The sequence below is a fragment of the Dromiciops gliroides genome, chromosome 2 (genome assembly GCF_019393635.1).
Source record: "Dromiciops gliroides isolate mDroGli1 chromosome 2, mDroGli1.pri, whole genome shotgun sequence".
Lineage (NCBI taxonomy): Eukaryota > Metazoa > Chordata > Mammalia > Microbiotheria > Microbiotheriidae > Dromiciops > Dromiciops gliroides.
This window is the reverse complement of record NC_057862.1, coordinates 292,446,776-292,464,655: the sequence shown is the minus strand read 5'-3', so window position 1 is coordinate 292,464,655 and position 17,880 is coordinate 292,446,776. Positions and strand designations below refer to the sequence as shown.

Here is a 17,880-nt window from a genome sequence, read left to right as displayed (position 1 = left end):
ATTATCTGCAACTTATCTTGTATGTATCTTGTTGGTATAGACTTTTCACGTTATCTTTCCCATAAAATATGCTTCTGTTTTTGCCTTTCTTTGTATTTCCAGTGCTTAGCACAGTAAATTATATGCTTAGCACATATTATAGGTGCTTAATAACTGCTTATTGATTTCACTTGGTGAGGGTCTACAGATTAGACCTTGGTATCACTTCCAAATCCTGTGAAGAGGTAGCAATTGGCAGGCTAACCATTAACTTCTAAATGGTGAAATCAATGATGTATCTTCCTAGAAGACCATAATGCTAGCTCTATGTTTGCAGCTTTTTATGAGCTTTGTAACCCTTGAGTTTGATGTCCTTTCCCACAAAGCATAGTTTAACAAAGTTGTTTTTAGTCTTGTTTTGAAGAAGCTTTGTGGGTAGTTTATCAATTCCACCTGGTGCTCTTTCCTAAAGGTTCTAGAACCTATGGCAGATGGCTAGCGTGGGCTTTATCTTTTTTTTTTTTTTTGCGGGGCAATGGGGGTTAAGTGACTTGCCTAGGGTCACACAGCTAGTAAGTATTAAGTGTCTGAGGCTGGATTTGAACTCAGGTACTCCTGAATCCAGGGCCGGTGCTTTATCCACTGCGCCACCTAGCCGCCCCCGTGGGCTTTGTCTTTAACCCTCTATGACTTATAAAGACCTTCACATGGTGATTCAGGATCATTTGTCTGATGTGGGGAATGTTTATCCTCAAGAAAACAACTGATAGGGAACTCAGACATGATTGCCATCTTATAATATCTGAAGAATTGGCATGAGGGAGAGTGAATCAAAAGCATTTATTAAGCACTTACTATGAATTGGGCATAATGCTAAACATTAGGGGGAAAGGGAGAGTCAGACACATAGTCCCTACCCTCAAGGAGGGTTCATAAAAGATTTGTATAAGGTAACTTGGGAGCCAAGATGGTAGATTAGCAGAAATAACCCAACTTGAACTCTCTCAACATTCCCTTCCAAACAACTTTAAAATAATACCTCAAGTCAAATTTTGGAATGGCAGAGCCAACAAAAGGTCAGAGTGAAACATTTTTCCAGTCTAAGAAAATTTAGGAGGTTAGCAGAAGAGGTCTGTGACACTGAACTAGAGGCCAGTTTGGAGCAGGTGCTCCTTTGGGAGCAACAGCAACTTTAGGAGCTCTCAGCCCAGAGACAATAAGAGGGTCAGACAATTGGTCAGAAAGAGATTATAGGGAATCCTTTGCTGTCATTGGGTGAATCTAGTACTGATTAGCAAGTCTATTGCCCATATATAGTTCTGATATCAAAAGGGGGGGCATAGGGGAAATGCTCTGAGAAGGGAGAAGGGAAAAGTACAATGAGGAAATTTTTCTTACATAAAAGAGGCGAACAAGGAACAACTTTTACAGTGGAAGAGAAAGTGGGGAGAGTGGGTGGTAAGGCAATGTCTGACATTCATCAGAATTGGTTCTAAGAGGAAAGAATATACACACTTAGTTATGTGTAGCAATGTAATTTACTCAGTAGGGAAATATAGGAGGGGACCAGGGATAAGAGAAAAAGAGAGGGGATAATAAAAGGGAGGGCAGATTAAAGGAGGCAGAGATTAAAAGCAAAATATATGGAATAAAATGGAGATAGAGAGAAGGAACAGAAAAAAATGGGATGGAGGGAAATAGTAATCTTAACTGAAGTGAATGAGATGAATTCACCAAACTCTGATCAATACAACAATCCAAGACAATTCTGAAGGACATGTGATGAAAAAAAAAATGCTATCTATCTCCAGAGAGAAAAAACTGAAACTCTTGAGTACAAATTGAAGTGTGATTTTTCTCACATGATTTTTCATGCCTTTGGGGGTAGGATAGGCAATAAAACTAATATGGAAATATGTTTTGCATGATTTCACATGTATAATTAATAAAATTTTCCTTGACTTCTCAGTGGGGGAGGCATCGAAAGGAGAAGTTTCTAACTCAAATTTTAAAAAGAAAATACCACCCCAAATAAATAATGTTTGGGGGAGAGGTTTATGCAAGGTAAATGAGGGGTAATTTTGGAGATATATATAATAGCTTTGGGCAGAGATGGGGGGGATGACAAGGAAAGTCTTCCTGTAGAAAGAAGGTGGGCTTCGTTTTGTTTTTGTTTTGTTTTGTTTTTGTTTTGTTTTGTTTTTGTTTTGTTTTGTTTTGTTTTTGTTTTGTTTTTGTTTTGTTTTGTTTTTGTTTTTGTTTTGTTTTTGTTTTGTTTTTAGTGAGGCAATTGGGGTTAAGTGACTTGCCCAGGGTCACACAGCTAGTAAGTGTTAAGTGTCTGAGGCTGGATTTGAACCCAGGTACTCCTGACTCCAGGGCTGGTGCTCTATCCATTGCGCCACCTAGCTGCCCCGAAGGTGGACTTTGAACTGTCTTGTAGGAAGCCAGGGAAACTGAGGTGGGAATGAGTTGGGAGAGCATTCCAGATATGGGGGACAGCCAGTCCAAAGGCATTGAGTTGGAAGACAGTGTACTGTGTGAAGAAAACTAAATAGGACAGTGTTTGTAGAGTACTTGGAAGGGAATAAACTGTAAAATGATTGGAAGATAGGAAGGAGCCAGGTTATGAAGTGCTTTAAATCGGGGCTTCTTAATTTTTTTCCACTTGTGATCCTTTTTTGCCCGAGAAATTTTTATGCGACCCCTGGTATATAGGTATATAAAATAGGTATGCATAACCTTTTACTGTTGCCAAATTTTTGTGACCCCCCCCACATTCAGTTATGTAACCCCCATATAGGGGTGCAACCCACAGTTTTAGAAGCAAGGCTTTAAATGACAAAGGGTTTTATATTTGATCATAGAGCTAATAGAGAGGCAGTGGAATGACACAGGTGTACCAGTGTTTTAGGGAAATCATGAATTGTCGTAGAGAACATCAGGAAAACCAACTAAAAAGCTTGTAATCATGAGAGGAGAAGAGATACCATAAAACATTTGATACTGTAAAAAAAGTATCATGAGGGAAAAAACAGCAAGATTTGATAAATCAGATATATGGGCTCCTTGTGAATGAGAAGTGGAGGGTGACACCCATGTTATGAACCAGAGACAATGGTTAATACCTTTGAATGTGATAGGGAAATAGTAAAGAAGAGGAGAATTTGAAGGGAAAGAAAATGAACTTTGTTTTGGAAATGTTGAATTTGAGGTGGTGTCTTTAGGACATTTGATATGTCCAGAGATGGTTGGAATCTGGAATTGGAGCTTGGAAGAGAGATTGGGCTGAATAGATAAATCTGGGAATCATCAATATAGATATGATCTATGAACTCTTGGAAGCTGATGTGAGATCACAATGAGGTAATGCAGAGGGAAAGAATAAGAATTGGACCTGGATAAAGGTCCAACAAAGGAGACTGAGAAGTCATTGTAAGAATAGGAGAACTAAGAGAAAGCAATATCACCAAAACCTAAAGAGAATTTAGAAGTGTCAATCAAAAAATGCAGAAAGGTAAAAGTTGAGGATCAAGAAAAGGCCATTAACTATGCCAATTAAGAACAGTCAACTGAGAGGAAGTGGTGAAGGTTCTTGTTGATGTTTCTCTTTTCCCCCAAGCAGTTTAGTTGAGAAGGAAGAAAAGATAAAGGACCACAGGTGGTTGGAGCAAATGAAAATTTTTTAAGGACTTGCAAATACATGCACATATTTGTAGGCCAAAGGAGCCAGTAGATGGGGGAGAAAAAGAAGATTCAGAATGTAGGAATGATAATAGGGACAGTCAACTGGAGAGCACAGGAGGGGATGAAATCAAAAGTACATGTACGGGGCACTGGCCCTGGAGTCAGGAGGACCTGAGTTCAAATCTGGCCTCAGACACATAGCACTTACTAGCTGTGTGACCCTGGGCAAGTCACTTAACCCCAATTGCCTCACTAAAAAAAAAAGGTACATGTAGAGGGGGTTGCTTTAGTAAGAAGGCTCATTTCTTCCTCAGTTTTGCTGGGTAGATGATTTTTGACTGTAGTCCCAGTTCCTTTGCCCTCTGGAATATCATATTCCATGCCCTCCGGTCCTTTAATGTAGATACTGCTAGATCTTGTTTTATCCTCACTGTAGCTCCACAGTATTTGAATTCCTTTTTTCTAGCTGCTTGCAATATTTTCTCTTTGACCTGGGAGCTCTGGAATTTGGCTATAATATTCCTGGAGGTTTTCCTTTTGGGATCTCTTTCAGAAGATGATAGGTGGATTCTTTGAATTTCTATTTTACCTTCTGCTTCTAGGATATCAGGGCAATTTTCCCTAATAATTTCTTGGAAGATGCTGTCTAAACTCTTACTTCGGTCATGGTTTTCAGGCAGTCTATTGATTTTCAAATGATCTTTCCTGGATCTATTTCCAGGTCAGCTGTTTTTCCAAGGAGATATTTCATATCGCCCTCTACTTTTTTTATTCATTTGGATTTGCTTTACTGTATCTTGGTTCTCATAAAGTCACTAGCTTCTATTTGTTCAATCCTAATTCTTAGGCAATAATTCTCTTCTGAGAGCTTTTAGATCTCCTTTTCCATTTGGCTTTTCAAGCTGTTGACTTTTTTCTCATGTCTCTCCTACATCACTCTCATTTTTCTTTCCATTCTTTCCTCCACCTGTCTAAATCTTCCTTTTATCTCTTTTACTTTCTCTTCAAAGTCCCTTTTGAGTGCTTCCATGGCCTGACACCAATTCATATTTTTCTTGGAAGCTTCGGATATAGGGGCCCTGAGGTTGCTATCCTCTTCTGAGGGTGCACCTCAATCTTCCTTGTTGCTAAAGAAACTTTATGTTGTTCTCAACTTTCTTTGCTTGTTCATCTTGCTGTCTTTTACTTGACTTAAAACAGTGGGGCCCTACTTCCAAGCTACACTGTGTCAAGCTTCAGTGGGTCCCAGGTGTTTTGGTTTGAGGGAGGGGAAGTTTTTCTCTCACCTGGCCTGTTCTCTGGTCTAAGATAACCTTAAGCCAACTTGCTAATTAACCAGCCAGCAGAACTTTGTGTGCTCTGGTGGTTCTTAGCTTCCGACAACTCTCCCCCAAGTGGGCCCCTCACTGCTCACGATTTCTTCCTGGTTCCCCACTGGGGTGGGATAGCTGAATTCCTTCTTAGGTCCTGCAGACACCCCTATATTTTCCCCCCTTGGCCAGCCATTCAGCCCTCTCACCTGACCATAAGCTTAGTTCCAGAAGACGCTGGTGCTGCAGCTGGTTTGAAGGCTCAGGGACAAGTTCCTCTGGTGCAGCAGTGTGCCTGGGGTCTGTGTTGGTGGGATCATGGGGTTGGACTCTTCTTGTAGCCCAGCACAGCTCCTCTAAGCTATCTTTGGCTGGAAAACAATCTAAGCCTGTCTTTTTGTGGGTTTTGCTGCTCCAAGGGTTGTTTTATGACTGTTTTGGGGGTAATTGTGTTAGGACCTCTGTGTGTTTAATATCTTTCCTCCGCCATCTTGACTCCACCCCAAGAAGGGTCATTTCTTTTGAGAAGCAATCCATAGGCTTCCCAGACTGCCAAAAGGCAGTCCCATGACACTTCCATGACACAATAATAGGTTAAGAATTCCAGTTACAGAGATATGGGTTGAACTCTATGAAATTCTTTCTGTTTCAGAGATTTTAATATCATGGTAATACTGCTAGGATTAAGTAAAATAATAAGAGAGGTTGTCACATGTGGTTGGCACCCACTAGTTAGAAGACCCATTATATAACTTTCTGAAGAATAATGATGTTTTTGCTTGAGGTCAATTCGAGCTACCAGCTTTGTGTTATGGTTTTAATGTATTAATAGGTAGACCTTGGTGGTTGTGTCCAGGTGATTTGATGGGATTGTTTTCCATTTATGTGCCTTAAGATATCATTTAGATAAAAAGAATGGATTTATTATTAGATTTTAACAGAATTAGCCACAATAATAAATATAGTTAAAATAAATATTTTTGCAGAACAGTAAACTGTTTTGCAGATATTATTGGGTAATTTAAAGATCACTAGAGTAAATGTCAGACTACCTGGAATTGAGACCTGGCTCTTTCTAGCCTTTATTAGCTGTATAACCATGAATAAATTTTCTCTAAAAAGGTGATAATACTATTTGTACTACCTACTTTACCTACAGCAAAGTTCTTTGTAAATTGTGAAGGGCCACCTAAAGGTGAGTTAAAACAGATTACTAAAAGGAAACACGTACTCCTTAACTTCAAAGTATTCTAAATATTTGTATAGGCAGCTTGTATACTGGAACCTCAGAAAAATAAGAGCATAGCAGTTACTATTACTTAACTTGCCACTCTTTGCCTCATGTGCCTGATGGCTGCTACAGTGGCAATAAGGAGACAAAGAGGTTCCCATTTTTATAGTGTTACTTTCTCATTATTCCGGTTGCTCCTACTAGAAGTACAATAGAATAGGGGGAGATGTAGTTGCAGTGTTATGGCTCCTTATTTGCTACTTCTAATGCATTTTCCCATACTGGTTAGGGTCACAAAAGACCTTATTAACCCCCATTTTAGTGGAACTTCTAAGATAGTCCTTTTAGGAAACTGCTTTTTGAGAAACAGCCTGGCTTAGTTTAGAGAGACTCGTTACCAGAATTGCGTAATTGGTTGGCTTCTTGATGATAAATTCTTTGACTGTGACAACTTGTGGGGGAAAAAACCCACCATGAAATAACAATCTTTGAAAATGTCCTTCTATTTTTTGCAGTAATATGGCAGGAAAATTAACAAAAGATCTTAAAGAATCACAGTTTTTAGACCATTTATAAACATTCACTTAGATGCTGGATACTAGAAATGTGAGAACCTTGTCCAGTGACATGGTGAACATAGTACTAGAGGAATTAAATCATATCAATTTTGACCTTTTTTTCTGTTAATAAAACTGTAAGACAAAAAGAAGTTCTATCTAAATGAGAAAAAATGACATTCATGTTCTCCTTGGGTAATCAAATCAAAAAGTTCATAAAACCACATATTTAGAGCTTCAGACCACCTTAGAAGTAATATAGCCCAGTTCCTCATTTTACAGCTGAATGTTGATGCTGTGAGAGGTGAAGGAATTTGCCTGAAGTGCAAACTAGTAGCAAGTGGTGGAGTCAGGTTTTGAAAGTAGGCCCACTGAATCCAAAATCCAAGGTTCTTTCTTTTACATTGTTTTTATTGATATATTTAGTTTTTACACATAGACCCTTGTATCCCTCTCCCTCCCCCGTATAGGGAGCCATTCCTTATGATAAAGAATTCAACATTCCTTTTACTATACAGCATGCTTTTCAGGTAAGAGTCGGTTTTATTGTTCATCGAGAAAGTCATCTCACTGCATTGCTTCTTTTTTGTGTGTGTGTGAGGCAATTGGGGTTAAGTGACTTGCCCAGGGTCACACAGCTAGTAAGTGTGTGTTAAGTGTCTGAGGCCGGATTTGAACTCAGGTACTCCTGACTCCAGGGCCGGTGCTCTATCCACTGCGCCACCTAACTGCCCCACTGCATTGCTTCTTAAAGGCATTTGCCAAAAGATTGTTTTTCAAATAACTACAGCTTATGCATTAATTTAATAAAGCACACCAGAAAAAGTCCTGATTAGGAAATCCAAGAAAAAAGCCGCAGGAAGTAATTCTTCTAGCCCAGGTCAGTATAGGGAGACAGAGTCTGTAGGCTCTGGGAATGGGGTATAGGCAAGAACAACCAAGCAGAATAAGAAGAGTGCAGAGGTGCCTAGTTTCATGCAGGGTGCAAGAATAGATGCAAATTGGCAACTGTCACCTACTCTTCAGTTCTTGGTCACAGATTCAGGTCTGACACAGGAGACCTGCCCCTAGGGTGAGGAGTGGTTATGGTTGCTAGGCTGTGTGCTGAACAAGGAATGAGTTCAGAAGCAAGTGGTAGCTGTTTGGTACTAACCCCAGGAGTGAAGTGGGTCTCAATTCCAGCTTCTAGCCCAGTCTAAAGCCTACAGACAAATAACTAGTGTAGGAATCCCAGACCAAAGGGGAACTTGCAGTTCTGCGACTCAACTAGCAGAGCTTTCTAGCTTGTTGATAGGGACTTAGTTTGGCAGCAGTCTACTAAAACTGTGATTGGGGCAAACCCATGGTTGTATTGTTCAGACCCAAACCCAGTTTAGGAACTTTAGCAGACCTCAAATAGAAAGGTAGAAATCAGACCTTGCCCTTTATCAGACCACTTTAGGAGCACTGAAATCTTGCAGGTCTGCCAGCCTGTGAGATGACCCTGACAGCCTGGAATAACACAACATTCAATATGAACAAGAAAAGAGCAGAAGGACCATTAAAAAGTGGTGATAGAGGGGCAGCTAGGTGGCACAGTGGATAGAGCACCGGCCCTGGATTCAGGAGGACCTGAGTTCAAATCCGGCCCCAGACCCTTGACACTTACTAGCTGTGTGACCCTGGGCAAGTCACTTAACCCCCATTGCCTCACCAAAAAAAAAAAAAAATTGGTGATAGAAATGCTGAAGATACAAACCCAGAAGAAAGTGACTCCAAAACATCAATATAATAATACTAACAACTAGCATTCATAATAGTGTTTTAAAGTTTGCAAAGCACTTTACAAATATAATCTTCCTTTGTCCTAATAACAACCCTGGAAGGTAGGGGCTATTACTATGTCTGTTTTACAGATGAGGACACTGAGGCAGGCAGAGAATAATTTTGTCACACATCTAGTTAAGTGATCAAGTCCAGATTTGAACTTGGGTCTTTTTGACTCCAAGTCCAACACTTTCCACTGTGCCTTCTTTGGTATTGGGAGATTAGTTTTAAGCTTGAAAAAGTTTTTATAAATGAAATGAGAATATAAGAGGAAAAGTGGAAAAGAAATGAGAGCTACAGAAAGAACTGAAATGGAAATTAACAGTTTGGAGCAAGCAGTTAACTACCTTTCCCAAGCAACAAATTCCTTGAAAATTAAGAGTGGGTCAAATAAAAGATGAGTTCAGAAGAAAACAGCTGACATGTAAAACAGATGATTTAGGAATTGTACTACCTGAAAACTACTTTAAGACTTTATAAAAGAAAACTGGCCAGATCTCTTAGAACCAGAGGGCAAAATGGAGATCAAAAGAACCCACTAATCCCCTCCTGAAAGACACTCCTAAATGGGTGGCAGCTGGGTGGTGCAGTGGATAAAGCACTGGCCCTGGATTCAGGAGGACCCCCGAGTCCGACCTCAGACAATTGACCCTTTACTAACTGTGTGACCCTGGGCAAGTCACTTAATCCCCATTGCCCTGCAAAAAAAAAAAAAAAGAAAGAAAGAAAGAAAAAGAAACTCCTAAATGAAAACTCTAGGAACACAATAGCCAAAACCTGTCTAGAGTTTCTAGATCAAAGGAAAAATAATGCAAGGAGTCAGAAAGAAAGAATCAAAGTACCAAGGAGCCATAGTCAGATTCACACCCAATTTAGCAGCTACCACTTTAAAAGACTGGATTGCAATATTCCAGAAGGCAAAAAAAGTAAAGGTTACATGCAAAATTAACTTATCCAGAAAAACAAAATATTATCCCATGAGGGAAAATGGACTTGTCTTGAAATAGAGAATTTCCAAACACTCTTGATTAAAAGATTTGAGCCAGGTAGAAACCTAATGGATGAATTGTTTTTCATACTCATATGGGGGAAATAATATGTCTCTTCTGAACTTGGAATGTTCTTCCTCTACCTCCTGGCTTAGCTGGCTGCCTTCAAATCTCAAGTAAAATCCCACCTTCTTTAGGAAGCCTTCCTTAATACCTCTTAATTGTACTGTTTTTCTTACATTAATTATTTTCAATTTATTCTGTAGATTGTTCATATTTGTTTGCATGTTTCCTACCCTGTGATTGTGAGCTTCTTGAGGACAGGAACTGTTTTTTGCTTTTACATTCCTAGAATTTAACACAGAGCCTGACATATTGCAGGCACTTAATAAATGCATATTGATTGATTGAACCCTACCATCAGGGATTGTAGGTAGAGTCTAAATAGAGGGTATGGGAGGTGGTTCTTTTAAGTCTGGGTGATCTTAAAAAGGAGGAAGAAAATGGAGAAGAATGGGAAAAATTATCTCATATAATTGCAGTATACAAATAGGAGTCTATACAAACAGGAAGAGGTAGGGGAAACGGGTAACTCTTGAACCTCACACCAGAACTGGTCAAAGGAGGAGGGAAGAATACATACAGATACACAGTTCAGTACAAAAATACATTTCATTCAACAGGAAAACAGAATGGAAAGAGGAGAGGGGAAGGGTGGGTTAAAGGAAGGATTAATCCCAAGGATGTACAAGATGTATAGCATCTCTGTGTTGGCAAAGAATTAGGAACTGAGGAGCTGCCCATTGATTGGCTGAACAAGTTATGGTATATAAATTTGATGGAATATTATAATACTGTGCTGTAAGAAATGATAAAGAGGATGGTTTCAGAGAAATCCAGAAAGACTCGATAACTTATTGAGAATGAATTGAACAGAACCAGGAAAATGTTACTTAGTGGATAGAGTGCTAGACCTGAATCAAGAAGATCTGAATTCATATTCGTCCTTAGTCATTGTGGCAGAGAAATTGGTGGTGAAGGGTTCTTAGGTATTTCTCATTAAAGAATTACACCCTCTCACACACAAATCCAATTAGAATAAAAGTTTTTTATTTAAGTGCTAGAGACGGGAACCAAAAGAGGAGAGGGACTCTCGAGGGGAGAAAATGGTTTAGAGAGATGATTCTCTGAAACTCATTTCTCCTCAAATGGAAGAAAGGCAAAAAGCTTTTATAGATGGTAGATGGGGTGGATGAATGGGGTGACCAACTGACAAAGGAAAGTTACCTTTGGGAGTGGGGAAAGCTTGAGTGAGGGGTGACGGTCCTGACTTAATAAGGTGCTTTTGCAAACCTTAAAGCACTATCTTTTTTTTCCCCTAGGGCAAAAAAAAGTTTTATTCATATAACATAGTTTGCACAGCTATTCTCCATTTGATGGATGCTTCCTTAATTTCTAGTTCTTTTCAAGAACAAAAAAAAATTCTGCTATTATTTTGGTGTGTATTGGTCCTTTCCTTCTGTCTTTGACCTCTTTCTTTTTCTTTTTTTAATCATAAAAGTATTGTATTCTTTTCTAGTTACACGTAGAGATAGTTTTCTACAATTGTCTTTATTTGCGGTGAGGCAATTGGGGTTAAGTGACTTAACCAGGGTCACACAGCTAGTAAGTGTCTGAGGCTGGATTTGAACTCGAGTCCTCCCGACTCCAGGGTCGGTGCTCTACCCACTGCACCAACTAGCTTCCCCGACATTTGTTTTTATAAGATTTCTAGTTCTAAACTTCTCTCCCTCCCCCCTCCCCAAGACAGCAAGCAATCCGATATAGGTTATATACGTACAATCACATTAAATATATTTCTGCATTAGTCATGCTGTGAAAGAAGAATCAGAACAAAAGGGGAAAAATCCTCAAAAAAAAAAAATGGTAGAAATAGTATGGTTCAATCTTTATCCAGATTCCACAGTTCTTTTTTCTGGATTTGGAGAGCATTTTCCATCATGAGTCCTTTGGAACAATCTTGGACCATTGTATTGCTGAGATGAGTCAAGTCTGTCACGGTTGATCAAAACACAATGTTGTTGATACTGTGTACAATGTTTTACTGGTTCTGTCCATCTCCTTAGTTCATGTAAGTCCTTCCAGGTTTCTCTGATATCTGTCTCCTCATCATTTCTTACAGCACAATAGTATTCCATTACATTCATATACCACAACTTGTTCAGTCATTCCCCAATTTATGGGTATCCCCTCAATTTCCAATTCCTTGCCACCACAAAAAGAGCAGCTATAAATATTTTTGTACATGTGGGTCCTTTTCCCTTTTTTATGATCTCTTTGGGAAAAAGACCTAATAGGGATATTTCTGGGTCAAAGGGTATGCAGAGCTTTATAGCCCTTTGGGCATAATTCCAAATTGCTCTCCAGAATGGCTGGATCAGTTCACAGCTCCACCAACAATGCATTAGTGTTCCAATTTTTCCACAGCTTCCCCAACGTTTGTTATTTTCCTTTTTTGTCATATTAGCCAATCTGATAGGTGTCAGGTGGTACCTCAGAGTTGTTTTACTTTGCATTTCTCTAATCAGTAGTGATTTAGAGCATTTTTTCATATGACAATAGATAGCTTTGATTTCTTCATCTGAAAACTGCCTGCTCCTATCCTTCGGCCATTAGAGAATAGCCCAACCATCAAACTTCTTTGTAATTAAGGTAACTGCAACCATTAAGGTAACTGCAACCTGCCCTACCTTAACTAGTCTAAAAAGTGATAAAGGAACAGATATTGAAACAGACTATTACCATTTCCTAAAGAAGTTAAAGAATAACTGGGACCAAAGGGAAATACTTTACCTAGCAAAGACTTGAAAAGTAGGGAGTATGGTGTAACAGAAGAGGGGAGGTAGGAGGAGCCTAGATTATGAAGGATTTTGAATGCCAAACAGCATTTTGCATTTGATCATCGAGGCAATAGGAAGCCACTGGAGTTTGAGTAGAAGAGGTCTGACATGATCAAATCATTTTAGTGGCAGAATGGAGGCTGGATTGGAGTAGAGTGACACTTGAGTCAGACAGACCCACCAGCAAGCTGTTGCCAATAATCTAGGTATGAGGTGAGGAAGGCCTGCACCAGAGTAGTGAATAGGCTTTTACTCATCATAGCATCAGAAGTGAGAGATAATTGGAAAAATGGGCTGGCCAGTCATGTAGTAAGAGCAAGAGATATTCTGTGAGTAGTATTTCTGCTTCATTGTTGGCAAATAATGCCCAAAAACCTAAAGGAAATGGCCAGGACATTGAATATACCCCCTGTGGAGGATTTACATGATGACTTGGGCAAGAACTGTGCAAATTGAAAGGGAAAATAGATTATGTGAGCACTTCATCAATTGGAGGGGGCACCTACCTTGACATTATACAATCATCCATATAGCCATATAGCTAAAAACTATAAAAATTACTTTAGTCCTTTATTTTAGCTTCCATACTGAATTAACCTTTTTTTTTTTTTGGTAGAAAATGCATTGAGTTCCGAATAATCAATTTACAAATAAATTAAAGCACAATAAGCTAGGTATAAAGTATTACTTACAGCTGTGGGGGTTATTATTCTAAATGACATAGTTGCTACCCTCTGTGACCTCCCTTCTTAGTACAGAAGAACATGAATTTGTAGAGCACAACCACTGTAAAGTAGGATATATTCTTTACCTTAAATGATCAGATTGCTTAGGATGTTTTCTAATTTTATTTTTCCTATTTGACTGAGGGTAGTCAGGAACCATTTATATCTCATCTCATCATCAAAAATCTTTATTAAAACAGATCAGTCCACTTATAACTACTTTCAAGGTAATTAAATGTTTTACTGAAAAAGTAGCATGCCAATATTATTTGATTTTTGAAGAAAGCATTGTATAAGGTGAGTTCTAGACAAGTTGACTTATTACTGTTTGTACTGTTCTAGATCAAGTAAACACAGTTCATTTAGAGGTATTTTAAGCATGTAGTTGATTGCTCTAGATAGAAATTAATGTTTATTTTAAAAGCTGTACTTGTTTCTTTTTCAAATATTTTTCCTCCCTCAATATTTTCCATATGCTATCAGTAGATATTAATATTGTGAGTCTTGAGTATTTGTATGCGATTATTTCTTTAAAATTTTAATTAATTTATTTGGGATTTCCCCCAAGTTACATGTATAAATTTCACATCAATTTTTGTTTTTTTGTTTTGTTTTGTTTTTTGTTTTTGTTTTTGCAGGCAATGGGGGTTAAGTGACTTGCCCAGGGTCACACAGCTAGTAAGTGTCAAGTGTCTGGGGCTGGATTTGAACTCAGGTACTCCTGAATCCAGGGCCGGTGCTTTAACCACTGCGCCATCTAGCTGCCCTCACATCAATTTTTAAAACTTTGTGTTCCAAATTCTCTTCCTCCCTCCCTCCCAACCCCCCCCCCATTAAAAACTGAAGCAATTCAATGTTATACATGTGTAGTCATGCAAAACATTTCCACATTAGTCAAGTTGTGAAAGAAAACAGCAAAAAAACTTTAGAAAGAGGAACCAACAAAAAAAATTAATTCAATCTGTATTCAGCTACCATTAGTTCTTTCTCTGTAGATGGATTGCATTTTTCACAAGTCCTTCTGATAGCATCCTACTCATCATTTCTTACAGCACAGTAGTGTTCCATCCTAATCTCATCCAATAATTTGTTCAGCCTTTCCCCAAGTGATGGGCATCACCCCAATTTTGAATTCAGCTTTTTAAAAAATTATTTTTAGGATACCAACCTAGTAGTGATATTGCTAAGTGTCTGTGTTTCTTTTTATACTGTCCATGTGAAATTATTTCAGTATTTCCAAATGTGAGTATACTTTCCTAGAATGTAGATTGCAGCCCTTTCATACCTTAATCTAGATAATCTTAGAGTTTCTGAAAAATCAATCACCTAATAGCCAATCTTTTTGAGTATAAGTCTTTCAGAATTGTAGCTAGGCAATATATGTGGTCTGTCACTGGTTCCAATCTCAAAGCCTTTACAGTTTGGGTGAGACATACTAGAACTTGTGCTTTGCTGGCATATCCTTTAAGAAGCTGGAGTTGTCTCCATGCTATGGTAAGGCATCAGAGTAAGACTTTAGTAGAAGACTAGAAAGTACTTGGTGAGGATGAAATTTCTATTGGTTTTAAGAGTAATCTAGAAAATTTTTTGATATGATTTTTGCATTTGTATTATTGAATAACTAGAATCTTTCCCATGGCATTTAAAATCAATTTCCTGTTGTCCAGAGGGCGTACACTGTCCTTGTATTTACCATGTTACCTAGATTAATGTCTTATACATGGGTGCTCACAAAATATTTTGTTGAATGATGTCTAATTTCCTTTATTATATTCCATTATCAGGAACAAGGTATTTAATTCAATTTCAAAAACATTCATTACCTTCTATGAACAAGGAACTAGGTGCTAGGGATGCAGAGACAATAGGAGAGAAGAGGGGGAAGTGGAAGGGTTTACTAACTTCATTTACACAGATAAGTAGATGCAAGAAAATTTGAGGGAGAGGTGAGAGGAATCAGAAAAGGCTTTTCTGAAGAGAGATGGTACCTGATAAATTTTGAAGGAAGCTAAGGATTCTAAGATAGAGAACGAAGGGTCACTTAAGAAAAGCGGTAGACTACATACAGAGTTTGGGGAAGAACAAGTAGGCAGGGGTAGGAATGATGAAAATAAGTCTATGAAGGGCATTCAATGACATAATATTTGTAAAGTGTTTAGCATAGTGCCTGGCACAGAATATGCACTTAAAATGCTTTATTCTCCCTTTAGATGCCAAGTTAAAGAGTTAGTGTTTTATCCTGTGGGCAATATGGAGCTCCTAAGGATTCTTTTCTCTCCCCACCCCACACCCCCAAATATTCTTGTTCAAGAAGGTAACATTGTCAGACCTGTTCTTTAGGAGAATTATTTTTATAGCTAGATGAAGGGTAAATTGCAAAGGGAAGAGATTAAAAGAAGGGAGACTAGTTAGAATGATGTTAGAAGTAGTCTAGGCCAAAGCTTTCTTAAATTGTGGGTCTTGACCCCATATGGGATCATGAAAAATTTGGCAACAGTAAAAGGTTATGTATACCTACTTTATATACCTGTATACCCCAGGGTTGTGTAAAAATTTCTACTATGTGTAAAAATTTCTACTATGAAAGGGGGTCACAAATGGAAAAAATTTAAGAAACCCTGGTCTAGGCAAGTGTTGATCTGAATTTGAACAAGGGAAATGGCAAAGTGAAGATAGAGAAGGGACAGATGTTGTAGAGATAGATTTGATAGAACTTGGCAACTGATTGGCTGGTTATACGGAGTGTGAGAGAGAAAGAAGAGTCAGAGGTGACTCAAAGGTTGTGAACCTGGTGATTAAAAGGGATGGTAGTATCCTTCAATGGATAGGTTGAGTTTGAGATGCATAAGTGACTTCTAGGTGGAATTATTTAGGCAATCAGTTGTGTGGGACTTGGTTTCAGAAGGATTAGGACCAGATATATCCATTTGAAAGCTTTCTGAACAGAGGTAATGCAACCCATGGGAGCTGCTGAGAAGATGTAGAGATTAAAAAAGAGTTCTGGGTGACACCCACAGTTATGGGACGGAAGACAAATGATGATATACAGGAGATAACAGCTGGACAGGTAGGAGAACTAGGGAATAGCCATGTAGGGAAAGCCACAGCTAGAGTGGGATCATGCACTATGATAACTGGCTGTCCTAAATCAGAATTGTTGGTATCATTAAAGAAAATAATTTGTTAATAGTGAAGTTAGAAACTACAAAAGTATAGGCAATGAGTAAAGACAACTTTTTCTAGTAGTTTGACTATGAAAGGGAGGATGTAATATATCAAAGGCCTAACCAGTGACTCAATTGTACAGTTTTAAAAATTTTGATTTTTTTGCTTGGATCATATGGTAATGCAATTTTACTATTAAACATTAACAGAACATTTCCTCTTCAACCTCAGCCCAGACTAATTCTAATTCACTATCCTTTCAAACACTGTGTTGAAAACTGAAATGGGAACACAAAAATACATGTATTTCTATCAATCTTTAATTTGTTTACAATCCTTTTATTTTGTGTTTTTCAGTAGATGAATACATTGCCATTGCCAAGGAGAAGCATGGGTATAATATGGAGCAGGTAATAAAGTGATTTCCTCCCCTTGTTGCCATTAGGTGGGGTTGTTTAAACAAACGGCTGAAAAGGGTTTTCTTTTGGTACTGAAAGAGTCTCTACCTCTTCATCTGACCATAGATTCTGAAGAGAGCTTAGAGATCACCTTTTCTGTAAAACAGGGTAATAATTACCTCACACGATGAATATGCAGATAAGTGGTTTATAAGCCTTTAAAATGCTGTGGAATAGGAATTAATAACTAGTGTAGCATCTCTCTCCATTTGCAAATCTTTCTACAAAAGATTTGGCCATCTACCCTCAACTTAAAAATTTCCACTGATGGGAAAAATCTGCTCCTACCAAGGAAGTCCTTTCATTGTTAAATAGTTCATTTAATCCCAATGGTGCTTATCTGGTGGGTAAGGAGAAGGGACCCTGTTCATATTGTTAGAGGTGGGGCAGGAGGGGAGAAGGTGGTATTTCAAGTGGAAGTCCTTATCCCTATTTCTTCATCCTGAAGCAGCTCAAGGGAAAGGGGATGGGTTTTTAATCCATTTATTAAAGTTAAAAGGAAAGAATTAAAAAAACACAAATGTTTAGTTATGGACTCAAGGGAATCTTTTATGAAGATTCTCATCCACCTGACCCATGAGTATCTATTATCTTTAGATGGCTTAGTTTGAGAGACTCCCTATGTCATATCTTGGTTTTGGTAATCTGTACCAACACCACCCTCCTCCACCCTTCCCTCTCCACAAATACCCCGGATGCACTCAAGACTATTTCCCTTTTTTCCTAGAGAACATTTGACCATCATCCAGTTGATGCCCAATTTCCAGGGAAGCACTTTATATTGCCATAATTCTGCTACTTCTGCACAGCTCCATTTGCTTCCAACAGCCATGTTATCATGTACCTCCTCGTACGCTATTTTTCAAGATTGGAATACAACTACTTATTATTTCTTCTTAAATACTTCTTCACAAACCATAATTAGGAAACTGTAGTGTTAAGACAATATTAACAAGTTTAATCACCTTTTTGTATTTGTTCTTTACCTCTATTCATAACATCATGTATGTTTTTGAGATTGTTTGATCTATTGTTATAGTACTGCATATAAAAACACACATATATATATATTT

The 17,880-nt window shown here is 38.4% G+C and overlaps 1 protein-coding gene across 1 annotated transcript in view; it reads left to right on the top strand.

Moving 5' to 3' along the window:
- RCOR1 (REST corepressor 1) overlaps positions 1-17,880 on the top strand; it is a 111,418-nt gene that overhangs the window by 69,385 nt on the left and 24,153 nt on the right. The window contains exon 4 of the mRNA XM_043985056.1: positions 16,707-16,759. Within this exon, the coding sequence (XP_043840991.1) occupies positions 16,707-16,759 (53 nt within the window). The remainder of the gene's footprint in view (positions 1-16,706; positions 16,760-17,880) is intronic.